Here is a 23094-nt window from a genome sequence, read left to right as displayed (position 1 = left end):
GCCTTGTACTCCTGCATTTATTTCAAAGACTTCATTAAAAGAAAAAAACAAAACAACGACAGCAACACTTATCTGAATTCTAGGTGAGATATAAAAAACGTTATATACAGAAGAGATCTAAAAAGTTAAGTAAAGAATCCTTGAAGTGAGGTGTAATGCAACTTCATCACTTTATTCAAATCTTCAAAATAGTCTTTATTCTACATTTTTAGTATAAAAAATCCACAAGTTAAGTGCACCACAGTGTAGAGAGAGACATACAACGCTGAACTTCCATAACAGTCAATGGTACAGTCAAACATCACATGTACAGAACACAAATTTAGATGAACTGAAATTATAAGATAAAATAAAATAAAATCCAATTTTAGAAAACAAAAATCAAAATATTAAGGATCCCTGAAATATTCTTAACCCTAATGAGATTTCACTGGACTCAAGTCATTTAGTAGTGAGGCATTCACAATATGACCCCATTAACCCAGCTGAGGAATTCTTGGGAGCCATAGTGGCTACATCAGACACTGACAAGAAATGGTAACCAATTTCTGATCGGTAAACTCCCCTTAATTTGGCTCCAGAGTCATCAGGCTTTTAAATGCATCCTCCTCCTTGCCCCTCAAAGTTATAAACAGACTGCTGTTTACGGTAGTTTGCACTGATATCCTTTGTTAAAACAAGGTTCAGTTTTTCTGGCACCAAAATAAATTTGGGCTTGGTTCATGTCTGAAGAGAAAACCTATGAGGAGGGTCCAAAAGGCACCCTCCGCTTTTGCCTGAGGAGATGCAAAAGCAGAAGCAATGGGTCCTGTGCCTGGGGCACAGAGGGGGTTTCAGAGGATCCTTTGTGAAAGACTAGTTAAAAGATGACAAGTGGGGGGAAGTGCAAGGAGAGAAGGAAATTAGTCTGACTGGCTTTCTGTCCTGCACCATTGATTCAATGGAGATCGGTGGGAAGGAGTGGAAGACAAGGGTTGAGGGTAGGACCAGGGGCAAAGGATGGAAAGGAAAAGGCAGACAACTAATGCAGTTCGTTTATAACAAGTAATATAAATCAAAGACTTAAAGGAGATTAAAGACCAATCAGAATAATTTGGCAACTTTAATTCTTAGGAAGATCAAAGTTCCCTCCAAACCTAATTTGATGTTTTATTACTAAAAGCAAAGACCAGTATGGTACAGTATTACTCCAGAGGAATTAAAGGAAGATCCTTAGGGCTGCTTCACCCACATTCATTTTATGAATGGATACCTCCCCTACCTCAAAATGCTTTAGGGAGGTACTGCTACCATTACATGGTTCCTTATTAAGTTTGAAAAGTGCCTGAAAGTTTGGGCACCAGAAAGACACCCCAACAACATGTGTCTAAACTGCAACTTCAGGTTAATATGACTAAAGCAGTTACATTGTGAGAAGTGCTGAAGGTATGTGATGTCTTTCCCGGCATAGAGATGGCCTTGGTTCTTCACCAGATGGTGTAGCCACCATCTGAACCACCCATGAAGAAGTTTCCCTTCCGCTGAGTTACGAGGACATTGGCTCCCTGCATGACTGCCAGCTGAGCAGCATTGGGAGGGCATCCCGGGGGAGGAGGCTGAAAGGAAAAGACAAGGTTGATTGGGCACAGGGCAGCTATAGGAGGGAAGTGGACAAAGGTGACAAAGGACCAATCAGGAAGACGGCAGTGTGCTAACCCGTGGCATCTCAAAGAGCTATCTGGGCCACCAATCTGAGTCCAGCAGGTCTACATTCTTTGTGAGCCCAAAGATATAAACAGGAAACCCACTCATTTAAAGGGTTCTGGATCCAAAATAAAGCCTATGGATACCTTCTGAGTGTGTGTGCCTACGAAGTCCAGACTCGTAGGCATTCAGTGCAGAAAATCACTCCTATTCACATCCCAAAACATGGAGTGGGTACCAGGTCCAGGGACCTATATCATAGGGTCTGACAGTTTTCAAATGGCCCTGGATAATCTGAAGGCTCTACCTGATGACAGCGTTTTCACTTCATCCCTAGCCTATGGTTACTGAGTAGATGGTCCTAGTAAGGACCATCTGGGCTCTAATTCTCATACAAAGGGGAACTGATTAATCAAGAGACATAGCTAAAATCTCTACTATCTCTCTAAATGCAATTTAATAGGGATTATGCATTGTTTTTTTAATCATCATGGTTCCTAATACAATGCCATGCTGATGGCACATATTAAATAAATGCTTATGGAATGAATGAGGAGTGTTACTAGACTAGTATCAAAGTGAACTGGAGAAGCAGCAGGCAGGACTCCTAAGACAGGAAAACAAAGGAATCTGATAAATTCTGACATCGGTGAGTACGCCAGATGTTACTGACTGGCCATGGTTCTCCTGCCCCCTTGAGTGCTTTCTGCCTTACCACTGGACGTCAGTGATTATTACACCAATATCAGCAACTGTTACCCAGGGATGATGAGAGGATGACCAGTCATTTCAGAAAGTTGAAATACACAAGGGTTGAGCTTTTTTGTGACCAAGTCATACTCACAGGAATGTTTCCAGCAGTAGCGCCAGCTCCAAATCTGGCCCCTGCATCATACCCTCCTTCCACCAGCACTGTTGAACCAGGTGGATAGATGGGACCAACTGGATAATAAGCCATGGGGATTGTGGAACCTAAAGGTCCAACAGCCACAGACTGGGCCATGGGAAGATACAGTGAGGCGCCAGGAAATGCAGCTGACATGGTGGGGACGGTGGCAGCCCCTGGGTGCACAAAGCTCGGACGATAGAGCTAGAAGAGGCAGAAGAGAAGGCAACAAGTTACTTTATGACATTCCTATTTCAGATCTCAATTTAATGAGTCAAGTCTTAATTCTCCTTGTGCAGATTACACTCTTGAGTTACACAAGTTGCCTTTCCACTGCCACTCAATATTCTCCTGGATCACTTCCTGCTATAGCTAATGTTAGGCTCAGGGAATGCAAACTCATCTTCTTAACTTCAGCCAGTGCCAAATAACATAAAACAATCAGATAATGCCTTCTCCAACCCAACAGAAATGGCTGAACTATGTCACGTTTTAAGATGATTCATGTGAGCACTCTCTCCTGTTTGTGGAAAGTAAATAAATGTGTGGAGCCAGACTTGGCCAAGGACTGAAAACATGATCCAAGAGTATTCCATTATTTAAGTCTAGTTAACTGGAAGCACCTCTGAGTAGGCAGGTGGAGCATCAGTATAGGGTGGAGCCTGAGGAAGATGCAAGGTCTGAGGGTACACAGGGTTCCCAGGAGGCTGCACGGGGTAAGTTGGCTGCGTTGGATATTGACCTGGAAGACAAGGGGGGGTAAAAAAGCATGTTGTCTACCATACAGAGTCACCAAAACAAAGCAGGGCATATTGGGTAGCTAACCTAGCCGGGATAAGCAAAAAGAATTTCCAAACAGACTGCCATAGAGGGCCTGATTCCTGGAGCCAAAAAAATAAGCATTCTCTTTGCACCCTTAAAGCTGAAGAAGCTGGATCCCAACTGGACATCCAGTAGCGGACTGCTGTAAGGGTAAAGTCTAGCTGGGCCCAAGATCTTTTCAGAATGCAGGGCAATTCTGGGCACCCCCTCTAGCCGGTATTTCAACGGTGTGTCCCGTTTCCCTTTTGCGTGGTCTCCAAAGGTCTGGTTGTAACTGACCAAGACCTCGTGAGTAACGGTGGTTGTGGTCATCGACCTCACAGGTTCCTACTCAAGGTCGACTTCCAAATGAAAAGAGTGAGTGGTGGAAGTGAACACTGAGATCGGGGAGGGGGCTGAGGGGAATGTTCTGACACAGAAACCGGGAGACTTTCTGGCCGTCAGCGAAGGTAAGGGGAAAGAGACCCCCTTCGGGCCCGACTGGCCCGCCCACCAGAGCGGCTCTTGACTAGTTAAGCCCGGAGGCCTGCCTGTGGTTCCGGAGCGCGGCGCCCCGCCTCTGCCAGTTCTCCATTGGCCTACCCAAATCTCGCCTCCAGCTCCCCATTTGCTCCTACAGACGCCTATCACGACAAACCTTCTCCCCCCCCCCCACCAACAACCCACCCACCCAACAGCACCCCCCACCCCCAACCCGACTCTGCAGCTCCAAACTGCGCCACAGAGTTTAAGGGAGAAAGGGCCGTGAGGGAGCGAACGGCCGTAGTTCGGGGATGACGAAGGTGTCTGGCGCAGCCCCGGGCACTGCAGCTGGCTCAGGAGCGCGGCGCACCTCGCCCCAGGCCTGGCGTTCGGTGACCCTGGGCTCCGGGCCCGCTTGTTCCGGGCCAGCACTACTCCCCCCGGCGGCCTCAGCCACCCCCTGTCCTTGCCTTTGCTGTTCATGGTGGATGCGGGTCCGGCTCGGCTCGGCGTCGCGGACGGTTATTTTTTTCGTCCTCTTCCTGTTCGTAGTCACTTCCGTGTCACGTGACGATCTGTCCGCTAGCGTCACCCGACGCCCGAGTGCCGCTGCCACCGGAAACCCCGCCCCTTCGCCCGGCCTCCGGTTGCTGGAGGGATGGCCCGCGTGATCCCGTCCTCTCCCGTAGGCCCCGCCCACCGGGGCTTGTCCTCCAACCCCTACCCTTGTCCCTCGGCTGAAGGAAAACCAAATACAGGTATTGTCTCAAAACGGGATCTTTTCTCTCTTGAACGCTCGGAGGCAGTAACATTGAACTATTCTCTGGAACCTTTTCCCACCTACGTTCAGCACCTCAAGGTCACCTCATCTTGACAGCCTTTCTACAAGGGGCATGCATGCTTGCTAAGTCTCTTCGGTCGAGTCTGACTCTGTGCGACTCTGTGGACTCTGTCCATGAGATTCTCGCCAGGCTTCCTCTGTCCGTGAGATTCTCCAGGCGAGAATACTGGAGTAGGTTGCCATTTCCCATGGATTGAACCGGAGACTAACACACATACCCAAGGGACATAGATTCCCTACAATCTTATCTAACTGCCTGAGATGCTTCGCAGCCCTTGATCTATCACTGGTTCCCCTCACTCAAGTCTTCGCTGCCTTTCTATTCTACCGATAGGCTGTCGGTATTTTATTTCTGTGTCGCTTTCTCACCGACAGGAACGGCATGCTGTGCTGTGCCCCGCCCCACCCCCCCGCAACAGCTAGCACTAAAACGCATGTTCTTGGTACCCACGGAGTACCCATGCCCTGGCCCTTACTTTGATACCTGTCACAAACACCTGTATGGTACCTGATATGTATTTTCTCTGTGTATCACTTCTCTTCTAACTTAATCGTTCTTAAGAGCAAAGATGCCATCCTTTAAGGCAACAATTGCTTCCATTCTTTAAGATACCTGCTGAACGCTTGCTGTGTTCAGGTACAGAGATGGAGCTGAACAAGACAGCCCAAGGCTATTTTCTCATGGTTTACATTTTGTAGTGTAGGAAGAACATTAGAAAAGCATCTGAAAAGAAAGCTTTGAAAAGAAAAACCCTCGGTAAACATTAGAAACCTGATAAATATTTGCTGTTGAATGACTTAAACCACTGAAAAGACCAGTACTCACTTCATCAGCAATCCGTTGTTTTTCTCTCCAGTATCATATTACAGTTTGCAGAACACCATTAATATGCATGATTTTATGGAGTCATCACAGATCTTCACAACAGCCCTGTGTGGCAGGCAGGGCTTGTTTAAGCATTTCTGTTTTTCAAATGAGAGAATTGATTAAAGAGAACTGCCCTAAGTCACACAGTGAGCAGGTTACAAAGTCAGGTGTGTTACCTTGGTCCCCACCCCCACCCCAGTTCCCAAATCAGTGTTTTTGTTTTGTTTTCTTCTTATCCCTTCACTCTGCCTATCACAACTAAAATGCCCTAAAAGCGCAGTATCCAAGACTGTATTTGGAGTTCTTTCAGGTTTTTTCCCATTCTTTAAATTCATATTATTTATTTGGTTCAGGCTGGTATTAGTATGATAAAGCCTCTGATATTTACCTTTTCCTGTATTTCTGACTAATCTACTTGAAGGCAGGCACAGTGTTAGATATTTACTCATTCAACAGTTCTTTGGAGAACACTTATAAATGCCAAGCACTGTTCTAAAAGAAAACAAAGCTCTTGCTCTCCTGAATTCACCTTCTGGTAAAGGGGCTTGCAAAGTTTTTTGAGCAAAATGCACAGAAATTTAAAGTAATATACTTTAAATCATGACCCAGTACACACACATATATAAATATGTGTTTAACTATATGTAACTGGAAATTTTATGACCTGATACCTATCCTTCTGTGTACAATGCACTGTCATATTTTCTAATCTCTCTCGTTTCCTTTTTTCAATTCTGGTTGTGATTTCACATCCTACTAACAAGTGAGGACTCACACTTTTAAAAACACTGTTTTGGGGTTTGTTTGTTTAAGTGGACTTTTACTCTCAGGGTCTTGCATGTTTCTTAGCATGAAATTTGCAGTCACTAATTGGTAAATTTGAAAGAGTAAGTCCTTGGAGGTCAGATCAGTCAATCTTCTCCCTTGTAACCTAACTTTTACAAGTTAGACCCTAAACCATCCAAAAGCCTGAAACTGGAGAGGTCACTAATCTATACCCATCCTACCCTGTGCCCAGGGCTTCAGACAGTACAGGAATGAACCTGAGAAAGGAACTGCCCTTATTTCTCTTTCTGGACCCTCAGTTAGGAACCCTGAAATTGTGTTGACTATAGCAACCCATGTCGGGCTTCCCTGGTGGCTCAGAAGGTAAAGTGTCTGCCTGCAATGCAGGAAACTGGGGTTCGATCCCTGGGTCAGGAAGAGCCCCTGGAGAAGGAAATGGCAACCCACTCCGGTACTCTTGCCTGGAAAATCCCATGGACGGAGAAGACTGGTAGGCTTCATGGGGTCTCAAAGAGTCGGACGCGACTGAGCAACTTCACTTTCATAGCAACCCATGTCAATGAGAATGTAGGAGAGGGATGCTAGTTCTGGTCATCACTGCGTCACCAGCTGACTTTGGTCCTCGTCTTCTCTGCTGCCACTTGTTCCTTGTTGTATAGGAATCGGAATCTACACCAGTGTCCTTGCAGACGCTATGCACTTTGTGTCCATAACAGACAGAGGAAACGTTCAGGCAAGGGGACTGTATTTCAGAGGGGTTAAATAGCTGAACTAAGTTACACTGCTACAGAGCCAGTGTTCAGTCTCAGCTTTGCTTGATTTACAAGCCTTGTTTCTAATGTTTATTAATACATTGTTTAATCTGTTTACCTTCTTTTTAATCTGTTGCCTCCCAAGGGTCTCAGTTTCATCATCTGCTCAAAAATTCACATGATTCTTGTGTCACCTCCTGCTCTAAATCTAAACCCTATTTTGGGGAAGGAAAAAAGCAAAGAGGAGCCTGAGAAGGCAGAGGGGAAGTGGGCCAAGCTGATAATCAGATTGTAAATTCTGGTCAGGCTCTGTGTGTGTTAATCGCTCAGTCGTGTCCAACGCTTTGCAACTCTATGGATTGTAGCCTGGCAGGCTCCTCCGTCCATGGAATTCTCTAGGCAAGAATACTGGGGTGGATAGCCATTCCCTTTTCCAGGAGATCTTTGTAACCCAGGGATCGAACCCAGGTCTCCTGCAGTGCAGGCAGATTCTTTATCATCTGAGCCACCAGGGAAGCCCAGTCAGGCCCTATCAGGTGTTACAAGGATAAATACAAATACTTCTACTGGATGATAATCAGCCACTGCCCCAAGCCTTCTGCCCAAATACCCTCCTCTACTCCAGCCCTTCACTGAAACCCCTCCTCCACAGACCTTTCCATAGTCTAGTGATTAAAGGGTTAACTCTTGACATCCAGGAAGCCTGCAGGATCTAGCTCCAGCTAAGGCTAACTGCCTTCAGACTGGTCAGTCTTCATCCTCCTCTACAGGATGTTAGGTATTTTTTTTGCTTTACGCTTTCAGGGACCTGGGTCTCCTGAAAGCCAGGGCAGAGCCAAATGAGGTTACCACCGAAAAGGAGGAGCTGCAAACCCTTGTTTTCTCTGGCACGTGGGATTAAGGGGCATATGGCTACTTTCTTGGACAGGTATCAAAAGCTTTTTTATTTCTTCATTCTCCTGGGTCCCCCAATGAGACAAAGATACCATTCAGTCATCAAACATCCTTTCCTGAATTAATTTAACAACTGTTTATTGATGGACTTCCCTAATGGTTCAGTAGATAGGAGTCTGCCTGCCAATGCAGGGGACACAGGTTCGATCACTGGTCTGGGAGGATTCCACATGCTGTGGGACAGCTGGGCCCATGCACCACAGCTACTGAAGCCCACACGCCTAGAGCCTGTGCTCTGCAACAGGAGAGGCCACCACAGTGAGGGCCCACGCACATAGGCAGGAGAGTGGCTCCCACTCACTGCAGCTGGAGGAGGGTGTGAGCAGCAACAAAGACCCAGCCCAGCCAAAAATAAATAAATTTTAAAAATTAAAAAAAATAATAAAAAAGCCTATTTATCAAGCATCTGTTATGTGCCGGGCCCTGTAATAGACTCCAGGGAAACAGTAATGAAGAAGCACACTTAGTCCCTGTCTCATGGAACTTGTCTACCTAATGAGAGAGAGAAAAGTAAACAGAAAGTCAAAGTATAGAGTGATTAGTGCTGTCATAAGGATGGTATGGGGCCTCCCCTTGTGGCTCTGCCTGCAATACCGGAGACACAGGTTCAATCGGTGATCCAGAAGATCCATGTGCTGCAGAGCAACTAAGCCCATGTGCCACAACTAGTGACCTGTGCTCTAGAGCCCAGGAGCCACAACTACTGAAGCCCTTGTGCCCTAGAGCCCGTGCTCAGCAAGAAGAGAGCCACTGCACTGAGAAGCCTGAGCACTCCAGCTAGAGAGCAGCCCTCGCTTGCAGCAACGAGAGAAGCCCATGCAGCAACAAAGACCCAGCACAGCCATAAATAAATAAATAAAATTATATATAAAAAACCAACTGGACTAATACTGAGATTAATGTCCTGGATTAATTAACAGGATTAATGTCAGGGATAAAAACTCCATAAAGTCAAAAGAAAAATGACAAATTAGGAAAAAAAAATCACAGTTTCCATCACAAAGGGCTAATCCCCCTAAATATTAATAACTCCTAGAGACCAAAAAGTACATGACCAACCATTAGAAAAAGTATCTGGGAGCAGATGGAGTTAGATGAAGGTAGTCAAAATGTACAAGGATGTAAACATACAACACAATACAGATAATTAACACTGCTGTAATTGTAAATGAAAGTTCTTAAGATAGTAAATCCTTAGTTCTCATCACAATTAAAATTTTTTTTCTATTTTATATCTACGTGAGCTGGATTTCACTAACTAAACCTATTGTGATCATTTCATGATGTCTGTAAGTCGAATCATTTTGTTGTACACCTTAAATTTACATAGTTGTTGTTGTTTAGTCACTAAGTCATGTCTGACTCATTGTGACCCTATGGATGTAGCCCACCAGGTTCCTCTGTCCATGGGATTTCCCAGGAAAGAATACTGAAGAGGGTTGCCATTTCCTTCTCCAGAGGATCTTCCCGGTCCAGAGACTGAACTCAAATCTCCTTCATTGGCAGGCGGATTCTTTACCACTGAGCCACCAGAAAAGCCCAAACTTACATAGTGCTGTATGTCAGTTATGTCTCCATAAAACTGGAAAAAAATTTTAAACAAATTTAAAAATTTTTTAAATAGCAAGTGATATTTACAGACAGTCCACAGAAAAGGAAATATGAATGGCTTCTCAGTTCAGTTCAGTCACTCAGTCGTGTGCAACTCTTTGTGACCCCATGGACTGCAGCATGCCAGGCCTCCCTGTTCATCACCAACTCCCGGAGTTTACTGAAACTCAGGTCCATTGAGTTGGTGATGCCATCCAACCATCTCATCCTCTGTTGTCCCTTTCTCCTCCTACCTTCAATCTTTCCCAGCATCAGGGTCTTTTCAAATGAGTCAGCTCTTCAAATCAGATAGCCAAAGTATGGGAGCTTCAGCATCAGTCCTTCCAATGAATATTCAGGACTGATTTCCTTTAGGTTAGACCGTTTGGATCCCCTTGAAGTCCAAGAGACTCTCAAGAGTCTTCTCCAACACCACAGTCCAAAAGCATCAATTCTCAGTTTTCTTTATAGTCCAACTCTTACATCCATACATGACTACAGGAAAAACCGTAGCCTTGAGTAGATTGACCTTTGTTGGCAAAGTAACATCTCTGCTTTTTAATATGCTGTCTAGGTTGGTCATAACTTTCCTTCCAAAGAGTAAGCATCTTTTAATTTCATAGCTGCAGTCACCATCTGCAGTGATTTTGGAGCCCCAAAAAATGAAGTCAGCCAGTTTCCACTGTTTCCCCATCTATTTGCCATGAAGTGATGGGACCGGATGCCATGATCTTCATTTTCTGAATGCTGAGCTTTAAGCCAACTTTTTCACTCTCTACTTTCACTTTCATCAAGAGGCTTTTTAGTTCTTCTTCACTTTCTGCCATAAGGGTGGCATCATCTGCATATCTGAGGTTATTGATATTTCTCCTGGCAATCTTGATTCCAGTTTGTGCTTCCTCCATCACAGCATTTCTCATGATGTACTCTGCATATAAGTTAAATAAGCAGGGTGACAATATACAGCCTTGATGTACTCCTTTTCCTATTTGGAACTAGTCTGTTGTTGCATGTCCAGTTCTAACTGTTGCTTCCTGACCTGCCTACAGATTTCTCAAGAGGCAGGTCATGTGGTCTGGTATACCCATCTCTTTCAGAATTTTCCACAGTTTATTGTGATCCACAAAGTCAAAGGCTTTGGCATAGTCAATAAAGCAGAAATAGATGTTTTTCTGGAAATCTCTTGCTTTTTCGATGAATGGCTTCTAAATATATGAAAAGATGTTCAGCCTCATTCTTAAAAAGGCAGATTAAAACCACACAGATACTACCATCAGACTGGCAAAAATCCAGACATTTACAAACTTTAATTGTGAGGCTGTGGATAGGCAGACACTCTTTAATTTATTGATGGTGGGAGTACAATTCCTATAGGGTCAATTTGGCAAATGTCAAATTTTATAATCCCCACTTCTAAGAATGGTTCCTACAGATACATTTGCATTCATGAGAAACACTGTGTATATAAGGCTGTTTACTGCAGCATTGTTTGTAAAGCAAAAGATTAGAAATGACCTATATATGTCCATCAGTAGGGAAATGGTAAATTAAATCTTAGTACATCCATATAATTAAACACTGCATGGCTGTAACAAAGAATGAGAAAGCTCTCCAAAATATTTTTAAAATGAAAATAAGGCTAGGTTCAGAATCATGTGCTTAGAATGGAGTCTTCTGTGTAAAAGAGCGGGAAAACAATATTCGTTAGTATTTGAGTAAAGAAATTCTGGAAGATTACACATGATACCTATAAAGGTAGTTACTGAGTCAGGTTGGGGACACAGACAGGAGTGACTTTTCACTGTATACCTTAAAAAGCATTTTTAAAAATTTTGAAAGATGTTTACCAGTTCAAAAACTTAAAACAATGTTGGCATGCCTATTAAAATGGTTAACATTAAAAAGACTGACTGGACTTCCCTGATGGTACAGTGGATAAGAAGCTGCCTGCCAATGCAAGGGACACAGGTTCAATCCCTGGTTCCCACATGCCACAGAGCAGCTAAGCCCGTGTGCCACAGATACTGAAGCCTGCATGCTCTAGGTTCCTGGAGCCACAACTACTGAGCTCTCGTGCTGCAACTACTGAAACCCGTGCCCCTACAGCCTGTGCTCCGCAGCAAGGGCAGCCACTGCAATGAGAAGCCCAGGCACTGCGACTAGAAAGTAGCCGCCACTGTCCATAACTAGAGAAAGCCTTTGCACAGCAATGAAGATCCATCATAACCAAAAATAAAGTAACTTAATAATAATCAAAAAAGACTGACTATTTCAAGTCTTGGAGAGTATGTGGAGCTACTAGAATTCTCATACACTGCTGATAAGAGTGTAAAATGGTACAACCACTTTGAAAACAGTATGGCAGGATTTTAAAAGTTACACTTACTGGGTGATCAGTCCTTTCACTCCTGTTAACCCAAGAGAAATGAAAGAATATGGGCACACAAAGGCTTGCCCATGACTATTACAGTTTTATTTGTAACAGCCATAAACTGGAAACAACACAAATATCCATCAACAGGTCAATGGATAAATACATTGTGGTATTAAGGAATGAACTGGGTATCCATGAAACATCAGTTCAGCTCAGTTCAGTTGCTCAGTTGTGTCCGACTCTTTGTGACCCCATGAATCGCAGCACACCAGGCCTCCCTGTCCATCACCAACTCCTGGAGTTCACCCAAACCCACGTCCATTGAGTCAGTGATGCCATCCAACCATCTCATCCTCTGTCGTCCCCTTCTCCTCCTGCCCTCAATCTTTCCCAGCATCAGGGTCTTTTCGAATGAGTCAGCTCTTCACATCAGGTGGCCAAAGTGTTGGAGTTTCAGCTTCAACATCAGTCCTTCCAATGAATACCCAGGACTGATCTCCTCTAGGATGGACTGGTTGGACCTCCTTGCGGTCCAAGGGACTCTCAAGAGTCTTCTCCAACACTACAGTTCAAAAGTATCAACTCTTCAATGCTCAGCTTTCTGTATAGTCCAACTCTCACATCCATACATGACCACTGGAAAAACCATATAACCTCAATTATGTTGAAGGAAAGAAACCAGACAAGAGTGCACACTAAAGGATGCCATTTATATAAAATTTTGGAGAATGCAAACCATAGTGATAAAAAACAGATCAATGATTGCCAGTATAAAGGGAAAGGGGGGGACAGGAGAGAAGAGGTGGACTTTGGGAAGCTGAGGGGTGATGGATATGTTCACTATTTAGATTGTGGTGATAGTCTTCTTGGGTGTGTCACAATTTATCAGCTTGTACATTTTAGGCATATGCAGTTTATTGTAAGTCGTGTGTGCATGCTCAGTCACTCACCTGTCCAACTCTTTGTGACCCCATGGACTACAGCCTGCCAGGCTCCTCTGCTCGTGGGATTCTCCAGGTAAGAATACTGGAGTTGGTTGCCATTTCCTACTCCAAGGGATCTTCCCAACCCAGGGATCGAACCCAAGTCTCTTGCATTGGCAGGCAGATTTTTTTTTTTTTTTAACCACTGAGCCACCTGGGAAGCCCTTATTGTATGTCAATTATGCCTTAATAAAGGTGTTTTTAATTTTTTTTGGTGCTTACCCCCCTTTTAATTATTTTTTTTTTTTTTTTGGCCACAGTGTGTGGCCTGTGGTCTTAATTCCCTGACCAGGGATTGAACCCATGCCCCTGCAGTGGAAGATAGAGTCTTAACCACTGGACCACAGGGGAATTCCCAATAAAGGTGTTTAAGAAAAAAATGTTAATGTTGGGAGGATTTCCTTGGTGGTCCGGTAGTTAAGGATCTGCCTTCCAATGCAGAGGATGTGGGTTTGATCCTTTGTCAGGGAACTAAGATCCCACATGCTGTGGCACAGCTAAGCCTGTGCACCACAACTACAGAGAAGCCTGAGCACCACAAGGAAAGGTCCCGTGAGCCACAACTAAGACTCAACACTGCCAAATAAATCATTTTTCAACTATTTATTTTTGGCTGCACTGGGTCTTCCTTGCTGTCTGTGGGCTTTGTCTTGTTGCAGAGAGTAGGGGCTTCTCTCAAGTCGTGCTTAGTCTTCTCATTGTGCTGTCTTCTCTTGTTGAGTCACACAGGCTCTAGAGTGTGGGCTCAGTAGTTGTGGTGCAGGGGCTCAGTTGCCTTAGAGCATGTGGAATCTTCCTGGACCAGGATGGAACCCATGTCCTCTGCTTTGGCAGGCGGATTCTTAGCCACTGGACCTGGATGTCATTGCTTTTGCTCAGGCTTTCTCTAGTTGCAGCAAGCAGGTGCTGCTCTTCCTGTGATGTGTGGGTTTCTCATCGCAGAAGCTTCTCTTGTGGAGCACAGGCTCCAGGCATGCAGGTTTCAGTAGTTGCAGCACATGGGCTCTAGAATGTGGGCTCAGTAGTTGTGGTGCAAAGGCTTAGCTGCTCCAAGACATGTGGAATCTTCCTGGACCAGAGATCGAACCAGTTTCCCCTGCACCTTCAGGCGGATTCTTATCCTCTGTGTCACCAGGGAAGTCCCTGATTAGAGCTTTTTAATGTACCTTTATTGAACACCTACTTTGTGTTGGACTCTTCACTTCTATTAACAGAAAACAAAAACACCTCCTATTTCCCAGCACAAAGAGAGAGGGTGGAGGTTTGTGGAAGAATCCAGTCAGGCTCTGAAGCAACCTTTTCAAAGCTTTGGCTGGTCTTTGTGTAACTAAGGGAACAAAGATTACAAGATATATGACTCAGAAATGGATCCTCTTTTCTTATTGGTGGCAAGCCTTTGTAGGAGAGGCAATAACACTGCTCTGCATAATAATGTCAAGGCCTAACTCCACTGTAGCTGGGGAGCCTAGTAAATCCTGGGACAGCTTCTCTTCTTTTGGGGTTCTGACCAATTTTTATCCCTGTGAAATCCCAAACCACTTGTATCAGAATCACTTAGTGTTTATTAAAAATGCAGTGTAGTAGGGTGATTCTACCACATGACATTTGCTGGTTTGAGGGTTAAGCTTTCATTTTATTCTTCAAGGTGTGAGTGTGTTGTGTATGTGTGCTCCAAAAGTTATTTTCCAAAGGGCACTCAGAAGAATAGAGCCTCATCTCCATCTCCATCTGGCCAAGGGACTGGAAGGGGTCTGAACTTGGGGTGCCAACCTTTCTTGGACAAATTTTCTGGGTGGATTTTGTACTAGAGCTCATAGCACCCACTCCATCCCTCACCCTGTGCCACATACTCACCTCTTCCAGACTGAATATGTCAGATTTAGGGAAATGTACTTCTGAATACGGGGCTCCCAGGTGGTGCTAGTGGTAAAGAATCCACCTGTAACGCAGGAGACCCAGGTTCAATCCCTGGGTTGGGAAGATCCCCTGGAGGAGGAAATGGCAACCCACTCCAGTATTCTTATTTAGGAAATCCCATGAATAGAGGAGCCCGACGGGCTACTGTCCATGGGGTCGAACAGAGTTGGACACCACTAAGCGACTGCACACGCACACAATTCTGAGTCAAAGTGAGGAAGCAGAGGGAGGAAGGGCCTGGGCCCTCCCAGAAGTGGGGGTGTGAAGGAGGAGTTACTAGGGAGGAAAACTGACCTGATGACAGGGAGTCAGATTAGGGTTTGGGGTCCAGGCATGCAAAATCTGACCTGCTCATAAAAACTGAACTTCTTACCTGGTTTTCATTTGAATTACATAGAAAGTTAAAATAAAAAATTTAATGCTTTCTCTTATTCATTGGAATTCTCTTTAGTTTTTTTCCCAACTCTTCAATAAAAAACAACCTTGAGGGACTTCCCTGGTGATCCAGTGGCTAATACTCTGCACTCCCAATGCAGGGGGGCCAGGTTCGATTCCTGGTCAGGGAACTAGATACCACATTCCCCCAACTAAAGATCCCTCGTGCCGCAACTAAGATCTGACACAGCCAAATAAATAATTTTCTTTAAAAAAAGAGCAACCGTATTTAGTCATGCTGGGGAGAACTCACAGCTGTGCCCACTGTGACTACAGCTGCATTTCATCCAGAGGAACCACACCAGACAATAGCAGCCAGGCGAGTGACGCAGGATAGATGGAAACAGAGGGTCAAGCGAGAGACGGGGGCACAGGCAAGCGAGAAGCCTTGCCTTCCATTCCATTTCCCCAAATAAATATACAGTTCCCACAGGGCATTTTGTTCTAGGATCCACCCCACCTTCACAGATACCAAAATCCAAGGCTGCTCAGATCCCTTATATAAAATGGTATTTGCCTAAAACCTCCGCACATTCTCCTGTATAACTTGAAATCATCTCTAGATTACTTATAACACCTCAGTTCAGTTGCTTAGTTGTGTCCAGCTCTTTGCGACCCTGTGGACTGTAGCCCACCAGGCTCTTCCAGCCATGGGATTTTCCAGGCAAGAATACTGGAGTTGGTTGCCATTTCTTTCTCCATACAATGTAAATGCTATGTAAATTGCATAGTTTTAAATACTATGTAGTTGTAGATACTATGTACAAAGTTTGACTTGCAGCATATTCACCTTTTGCTTTTGGGGACTTTCTAGGATTTATTTTCCAGATATTTTCAATCCTTGGTGGATTGAATCCTCTGATGCAATACCCGTGGATAGTGGATGGCCAGCTGTGCTAGAGAGACTGCTACTGCTGCTGCTAAGTCGCATCAGTCGTGTCCGACTCTGTGCGACCCCATAGATGGAAGCCCACCAGGCTCCTCTGTCCCTGGAATTCTCCAGGCAAGAACACTGGAATGGGTTGCCATTTCCTTCTCCAATGCATGAAAGTGAAAAATGAAAGTGAAGTCGCTCAGCCGTGTCCAACTCTTAGCGACCCCATGGACTGCAGCCCACCAGACTCCTCTGTCCATGGGATTTCCCAGGCAAGAGTACTGGAGTGGGGTGCCATTGCCTTCTCCGTGCTAGAGAGAGGGGGCCTTTAAAATAGAGGAAAGTGATGACACTTGGGTTTCATATACATCATCTCATTTAATACTTAAAAAACTCTAGAAGTGTAATTCCCATTTTACAAATGAGAAACTACAGCCTAAAGAGGCTATCTTGCCCCCAAATGAAACAGCTAGTCAGTGACCATGATCAGATCTGAACCCAGATCTGTAGATCTGGCTGAATTATAATATCTCCTCCTGGATCCTGTGGCAGAGGAGTTTGGCAATCGTGGCAGTTAACTGCCTGCCCATTTGTTATTCTTTATTCTATAGAACTTTGGGTTATTTGATGCTTTCAAGCCTGTATTGCTTCTGATGTTCACAGAAATAATAAAGATACTAAAAAGAGAAAATAATACAATCAGTGGTTCTTGGAAAACAATGTGAAATGCCTCTGGGAGTGGTAGGTTTCATTATTCCAGAGGATTTAGGAAGACAGAGTATAAAGAACATGGAATATGGAAGAAAATGTAGATCCCAGTCCTGCTCTGCTCACCAGCTGTTTGGCTTTAGACAAATCACTTAACCTCTCTGAGCCTGAGTTGTCTCATCTTGAAATTATTCCTATCTCACAGACATGGCATGAAGGTCAAATAATAACATAAATGGTAACACTTCTTGGGCTGCAGAATGCAATCTGTATCTTAATGTAAGTATGAAGTCTAAAAAAAAATCTATCATTTGCTAAAGCTGCTCCTTTGTTGCAAGAAAGGGGACTCCTTTTGGACACTTCTGGACACAGTTTCTGTGGAAGCAGGAGTCAGAGGCCTTAGCCAAGTTAAATGAATGATGGTTGATTCTGCCAACTTATTTCCTACTCCAAGTTTTCTTTTCCTCTTATCTACACATCTGCATGTCAGGAATAAAATTTTTCCCCTGTGATATGATTTTTTTGATGGAAACTTCCAGACTTAGATGGGAGAGAGAAGGGGGGAACAAAAGCCCACGTTTCTTCAGCATTTCAATCAACAACCTCATTTTCTTCTAACAGTTGAAGTGAACTTCTTATGAATAATGGATGATAACCTGATGAATATGCACACAGCCTATTATGCCTGTGAGGTTTGGTGAATAATTTATGAGCTAAAATGTTCCTCACCTTGTTACTGTACAAAAATTATGGGGAAAAAATCCATATTTACCCTTTGAGATGGTAAGGTGATCTGTCAGGGTGACAGCAGCCCAGCAATAATTTTACATCATTGCTAAAATTAAAGTAAATAGATAAAATATATGCATTTCAGGGTGGGAAGTCTATAAAAAAGGGAGCATGCCCAACCACACTCCTTGCCAAGCAAGTATTCCAGAACTCTGACTTCTCACCTTTAAATAGCCCTGCATTGTTACCAGCACTCAGGGATCTTCTCTTTGATGGTCCTTTTCCCCTCACAAGGACTTCAATATAACCAGTCAAGGTGAACAATAGCTTCCTTGTTTTATGAAAGCTGGCCAACTACAAGCCATGATGTAAAATTTAAGACATCAGAGATTTTTTAAAAAGAAAGTCCTAAAAGCTTTCAGAGAACAAGCAGGTAAACACAGTGGGGGGTGGGGGCGGGGCAGAAACCTGGCCCAGAAGCACTTGAAAAATGTATTTGCATTGCTGTCTTCCCTCACAGCTGAAAGATTTTTTCCCCTGCTGACCAGCCTGACTCCCTGCTGTATCATCCTTCAACTCACTCCCACCTGCCTAAGCCTTCTTCTCTTAGCAACAGCAAAGATGCCTTTAACCTGGTGATTGGCAGGAGGAGGGGCAAGATTAACTTGGCAGTTAAGGAAGGTGTCTGGGAAAATATATGTGGTTCCTGGGGAAATTTGGTTGCTCCAGGGCAACTTTTGAAGATCTGAAACTGAGTCAGTCCTCAAACCAGGCAAAACAGGATTCTAGGGATTATCTACTTAGATCCCCAGAGCTTTCTAGGAATAGAGTGCAGGGCCAAGGAAGGCTCTTACTGTCAACAGAGCATCCCTGATGCTTGGAGGAGACTCGGGTGAAAGAGGAAACGCAAGGCCCGGTCCTACATCTGTTGGGTAAACCAATATATTCTCAGGAAACAGAAAGAAAGGGCTATTTACTACAAATTATGAGGTTTTTGAAACAATGATATAATTAAAATAATAATATTAATTTGAACAGTTCAGTATTATTCAAGAAGACTACTTAGAGGGGGTAAATCCTGAGGAGAGCTTGCAAGGAAAGAACAGCCCCAGCTGAATGGGAAGATTAGAGGTACATATGGCCAGGCCTTCCTGATTTGGGCCCTGCCTATCTTTCCAAGTTTATTTTGTGAAGTTCTTCCCATCACTTGCTGTGCTCCAGTTTCTTGAACACCAGGTTCTTTCCTGTCTTATCACCTCTGCTGTTCCTTTGGTCTCCTGCCTATTTCACTTTTAAAAAATATTTATTTTTATTTATTTATTTGACTGCACCAGGTCTAAGTTGCAGCATGCAGAATCTTTAGTTGTGGCATGTAGGATCTAGTTCCCTGACCAGGAATTGAACTCAGGCCCCCTGCAATGGGAGTGCCGTCTTAGCCACTGGAAAATCAGGAAAGTCCCTATTCCATCTTTTAAACTTTGCCTTATATGTGACTTCCTTAGGGAGGCCTTCCCTGCCCCTCAGTGTGATTCTTTCTCATATCACCTTCTGGTTTCCTTCACCATCACATGTAATGATATATTTGTGTGCTTATTTTTTTGTTTAACATGTGTTTCCCCAGAAGACTGTAAATTTCAAGAAAGCTGTTTTGTTTTCCACTGGACATTAACATCCAATCTAGTAGACAATAATATTTTTTGAATAAATGTAGGCTCAGAGGCACAGGAAGTGGGAGCAAAGGAGGAAAAAAAAATGTACTGGGCTGAGGATACTATTGATGAGTTTTCTTTGGCACAGCATGTCACTGGTGACAGCTTCTCCCTACTTACTCATGGAAATATTTGTATTGTTGGCTTTTTCTCTGACTATAAAATGTATACTTATTCCAACAATCATATATTGCAATATTTTTTTTTTAAAAAAAGACTATTTCAAGCATCAGTGAGGATGAAACAACTAGAACTCTCATACATTACTAGTAAGGATATAAATTGGTTCAAACATTTTGGGAAAGTATTTAGCTGTATCCGTGTTGAAAGTGTTAGTGGCTCAGTTGTGTCTATTCTTTGTCACCCCATGGACTGTAGCCTGCCAGACTCCTCTGTCCATGGAATTTCTCAAGGCAAGCATACTGGAGTGGATAGTCATTTCTTTCTCCAGGGGATCTTCCCAGCCCAGGGATCAAACCCAGGTCTCCTGCATTGCAGGCAGACTCTTTAACGTCTGAGCCACTAGGGGAGCAGATATATGGGGTTAGCCAAAAAGTTCATTCGAGTTTCTGTAAGATGTTACGGAAAACCCAAACCCAAAGTTTTTTCTTGGCCAACCCAATAAAAAGTTGAACATATACCCCAAACTTAGCAATTCCACTTCTCAATATTCACCTAGGAAAAATAAGTGCACGTATTCATTAAGAGACTTATACAAGCATGTTTAGAGCAGCTTTTATGCATACAAGACAAAAAGAGAAATTACTCAAATGCCCATCAATAGTAGAATGGATAAAATGTGGTATACTTATACAATGGAATGTATACAGCAGTATAAAAGAATAAGTAATACTGTTAAACACAACAACATGGGTGAATCTCAAAAACGTGTTGAGTAACAGAAACCAGACACAAAAGAATACACATCCTGTCTGACTCCATTTAGATGAAGTTCAAGAACCAGTAAAATTAATCTATAGTGATAATTGGAAGTTTACCTATCAAGGAACACAGAGGATCTTCTCAGGTGTTGGAAATGCTCTATATCATATTGTGGGTGGTGATTTTATATATATTTATAAAATATATATATGTGATATATAATAAAATGTAATTATTATAATTATGCCCAGGGTTCCCTCATTGCAAGCAGATTCATTACCATTTGAGCTACCAGGGAAGCCCCAATTGTTATAAAAAATATTATATGTAAATAATGTATAATCTATTTTATATGTAAATAATATGTATAAATAATGTGTAGATAAAATAAATATTTTATGTATGTATAAATAATCCATCAATATGTACATTTAAGGTTTGTGTACTTTACTGTGTGCATGTTATAACCAATAAATAAAAAATTTAGACCAACAAAAAAGTAATATATGTTCAGCATCAAAAATTTAGGCAGAAGAGTATACAATATAAATTTAAGGCTTCCTTTTTCCAAAGGAAACCACAATTACCATTCTCATGTATGTCTCCCTGAACCCCTTTGATCACATCTGTTTCTTTCTTCATACTGTCCCTGATATCATGAATTTGATTTATCTGTGTGTAGCACCAAACCATGTCACATAGACTAAGAGTTTTTGTCCTCATGTGGCAACATTCAATAGCAATACTGAGCCTCTTCTTCACATAAACAGCAGTAGGAAATACAAAAATGAGTTGTCACCATCTGTGCTCTCAAGAAATTTACAGCCTAAGAGGAGGGACCATAGGGACAAAAGACCAAACAAAACCTCCAAGAACTGTAATACTGTCATGTATCAGTTTCACAAGCCCAGTTAAAACTACTGCACAGGTAATGATACCTTACAATTATGTTTCAGTTAGAATTTTTCAAGGTTCTTTCACATACAAGCTCACACAGTTAAACTTCTTGATCCCGTGAAGTAATGATAATAGAAAAGTAAGTAATGAAGTTAAATTACCTGCCTGAACTGTTAGTGGAAGGGTAGGGGCTAAACCCTCAATATCCTAACTTGGAATCCATGGGTTACTCATAGATCTGCCAAGTGCAGGTAAGGTTCTGGAAAAGTGTGTAGAGATGATCTACCACCTGGTGCTGCTCCCCTCTCCTCTTCTCCCCTGCCTTTCAGTGTCCATCCATGGAGCGGGGGCGGGGGGCGGTGAACAGTCTCCGGTGGGCTGAGGGCTCCACTTCCATTCTCCTCACATTACCTCTAACTCGTTTATGCTTACCTCATCAAAAGATAAGCCACCAAATCGGGGGCGGGGGGCGGGGGGCGGGCAGCGGGCAGTAGATGGCGGGACAGAGGGCAAGCAGCCCAGGCTGAGGGCAAGCAGCCCAGGCTGACGGCAGGCTGTCTCTAGGTCTCAAAGCTGGGACCCACAGTCGCTGGATTTACAAAGCCTCCCTCCTCCCCAATTCTTCCCTCATTCTTTCTCTTCCCCTTTGTTCTTCCAACTCCTTCCTCTTTTATTTGCCAACAACGTCTCGGTCCGTTTTCCCTCAGCCTCAAACAGTGCCTCTTTCTATCCCTTCCCCTTTCCCCACCTTCAGGAGCCTCTTAAACCAAACCCTTCCCGACATCACCACCACCAAAGCACAACGCTGGGTTTGTTTGTTTTTTTTTTGCTCCATGCCACAGAACTTTGTCTATTTTTTTACATTTCCCCATCTACTTGGTCAAGAAAGCAGGCAAGCTAGTCTCTAGACAGCTGCTATTGAGGTGTGTATATGGGGGCTTTCGGGTCCAGGCCCCCACGCCTCCCACCTCCCCACCCCGCTACCCCCGGGTGAGATGGAGCTCGGCCACAGCTGCTCCGGAGGTTGGTTGGGCGGTGGTTTTGGTCTGGCTGAGTTCCCTCCCTTTTCTCACAGTGGGGGCCCGGCCTGGGACTTGGGAATGGACACGAACTTGACTTTCAACGTTGAGCAGGGCAACTAACCAAGCTAGAGAGGACAGGGCGGCCGCTGGGAGTTACCACCCCAACCCTAGGCTGACGGGAATGTGGCATAGGGTCCCCAGTTTGGACTTCTGTGCTCTCCACTCTCGCACCTTCCAAAATGAAACGACCTCAGGATGCTCCTCGGAGCGGGGCTGCGTGACCCGCCCCATCGACTTTCCACTCCAGTCCGGGGAGCTAGTCTGTGGGGCCTCTGAGAGCGGGGGTGGCAAGGGTCTGGGGTGCCCCCACCATCGCTCGTTCTCGGTTCCCCAGATCCCCTCCCTTCCCTGCCGGCCCGCCCAGCCCGCCGCCCCCGGCGGCTGGCGCGCGCGGTGCAGCATGCGGCAAAGCTCTTTGCATAAATTATGCTCATGACGCAGCAGCTAAAAAAATCCAAGTAGCAGAAGGAGGGAAAAAAACGAGGGGGGGGAGGGAAAAGGGGGGGCCGTGGAAGGGGGGAAAGGAAGAAAAAAAATATATATATATACCTGACCGCCCCCCCACCCACCCTGCTTCCCCTTCTCGCTTCCCAGCCGTCCCCCCTCCGCCCAGCGCAGCCCGCCGAGTCCTTTTCGGCTCTGGCCAGCCCGGGCTGGGGGCCCGGGGGCGGCGGCGGGTCCCGACCGGCTCCCGGGCCGAGCCGAGCCCAGCCAAGCCGCACTGGCTTCTTTGTCTGCGGGTGGCGGCTGCCCCGGCCCCCGGGCCCCGGCCCCCGGCCCCCTGGCCCGAGCTGTGAGATGAATCTCTAATCGGTAGCCGCCGGGCACCCGGGGCGAAGGCAGCTCGGGCTCGGGCTCCG

General features: G+C 44.6%; 2 protein-coding genes and 2 long non-coding RNA genes across 8 annotated transcripts in view; 2 read left to right on the top strand and 2 right to left on the bottom strand.

Moving 5' to 3' along the window:
* Nucleotides 1-146: 146 nt before the first annotated feature.
* Nucleotides 147-4484, bottom strand: DAZAP2 (DAZ associated protein 2). Of its 3 annotated transcripts, none has more exons than XM_055583687.1 (4): nt 4324-4484; nt 3193-3311; nt 2605-2773; nt 147-1595 (listed from the first exon to the last, which is right to left on the bottom strand). In XM_055583687.1, exons 1-4 carry the CDS (start codon nt 4334-4336, stop codon nt 1273-1275), a joined length of 624 nt encoding a protein of 207 aa, XP_055439662.1. In that variant the 5' UTR covers nt 4337-4484; the 3' UTR covers nt 147-1272. The 3 variants fall into 3 exon arrangements, with proteins under 3 accessions (XP_055439662.1, XP_055439652.1, XP_055439658.1); XM_055583677.1 differs by having other exon boundaries at nt 1317-1595; nt 2528-2773; nt 4324-4481; XM_055583683.1 differs by lacking the exon at nt 2605-2773 and having other exon boundaries at nt 1317-1595.
* LOC129654140 (uncharacterized) lies at nt 4483-19660 on the top strand. Of its 2 annotated transcripts, XR_008715427.1 has the most exons (4): nt 4483-4611; nt 7905-8028; nt 16168-18097; nt 18185-19660. It is a non-coding gene; the product is annotated as an uncharacterized LOC129654140 (long non-coding RNA). The 2 variants fall into 2 exon arrangements; XR_008715428.1 differs by lacking the exons at nt 16168-18097; nt 18185-19660 and adding an exon at nt 8778-8903.
* LOC129654129 (uncharacterized) lies at nt 13691-17993 on the bottom strand. 2 transcript variants are annotated; one of them, XR_008715426.1, is made up of 3 exons: nt 17889-17993; nt 14856-14940; nt 13691-14328 (listed from the first exon to the last, which is right to left on the bottom strand). It is a non-coding gene; the product is annotated as an uncharacterized LOC129654129 (long non-coding RNA). The 2 variants fall into 2 exon arrangements; XR_008715425.1 differs by lacking the exon at nt 17889-17993 and adding an exon at nt 15292-15509.
* Nucleotides 19661-22818: 3158 nt separating the features above from the next.
* The window catches only part of POU6F1 (POU class 6 homeobox 1), a 28843-nt gene continuing 28567 nt past the window's right edge, over nt 22819-23094 (top strand). Inside the window, exon 1 of the mRNA XM_055583671.1 lies at nt 22819-23094. The gene's annotated coding sequence lies outside the window, so the exon portion shown is untranslated.

This window comes from Bubalus kerabau, chromosome 1 (genome assembly GCF_029407905.1).
Source record: "Bubalus kerabau isolate K-KA32 ecotype Philippines breed swamp buffalo chromosome 1, PCC_UOA_SB_1v2, whole genome shotgun sequence".
In the NCBI taxonomy this organism is placed as follows: domain Eukaryota; kingdom Metazoa; phylum Chordata; class Mammalia; order Artiodactyla; family Bovidae; genus Bubalus; species Bubalus kerabau.
Note: the sequence above shows the minus strand (reverse complement) of the source record. Positions and strands in the feature narration are given on the sequence as shown.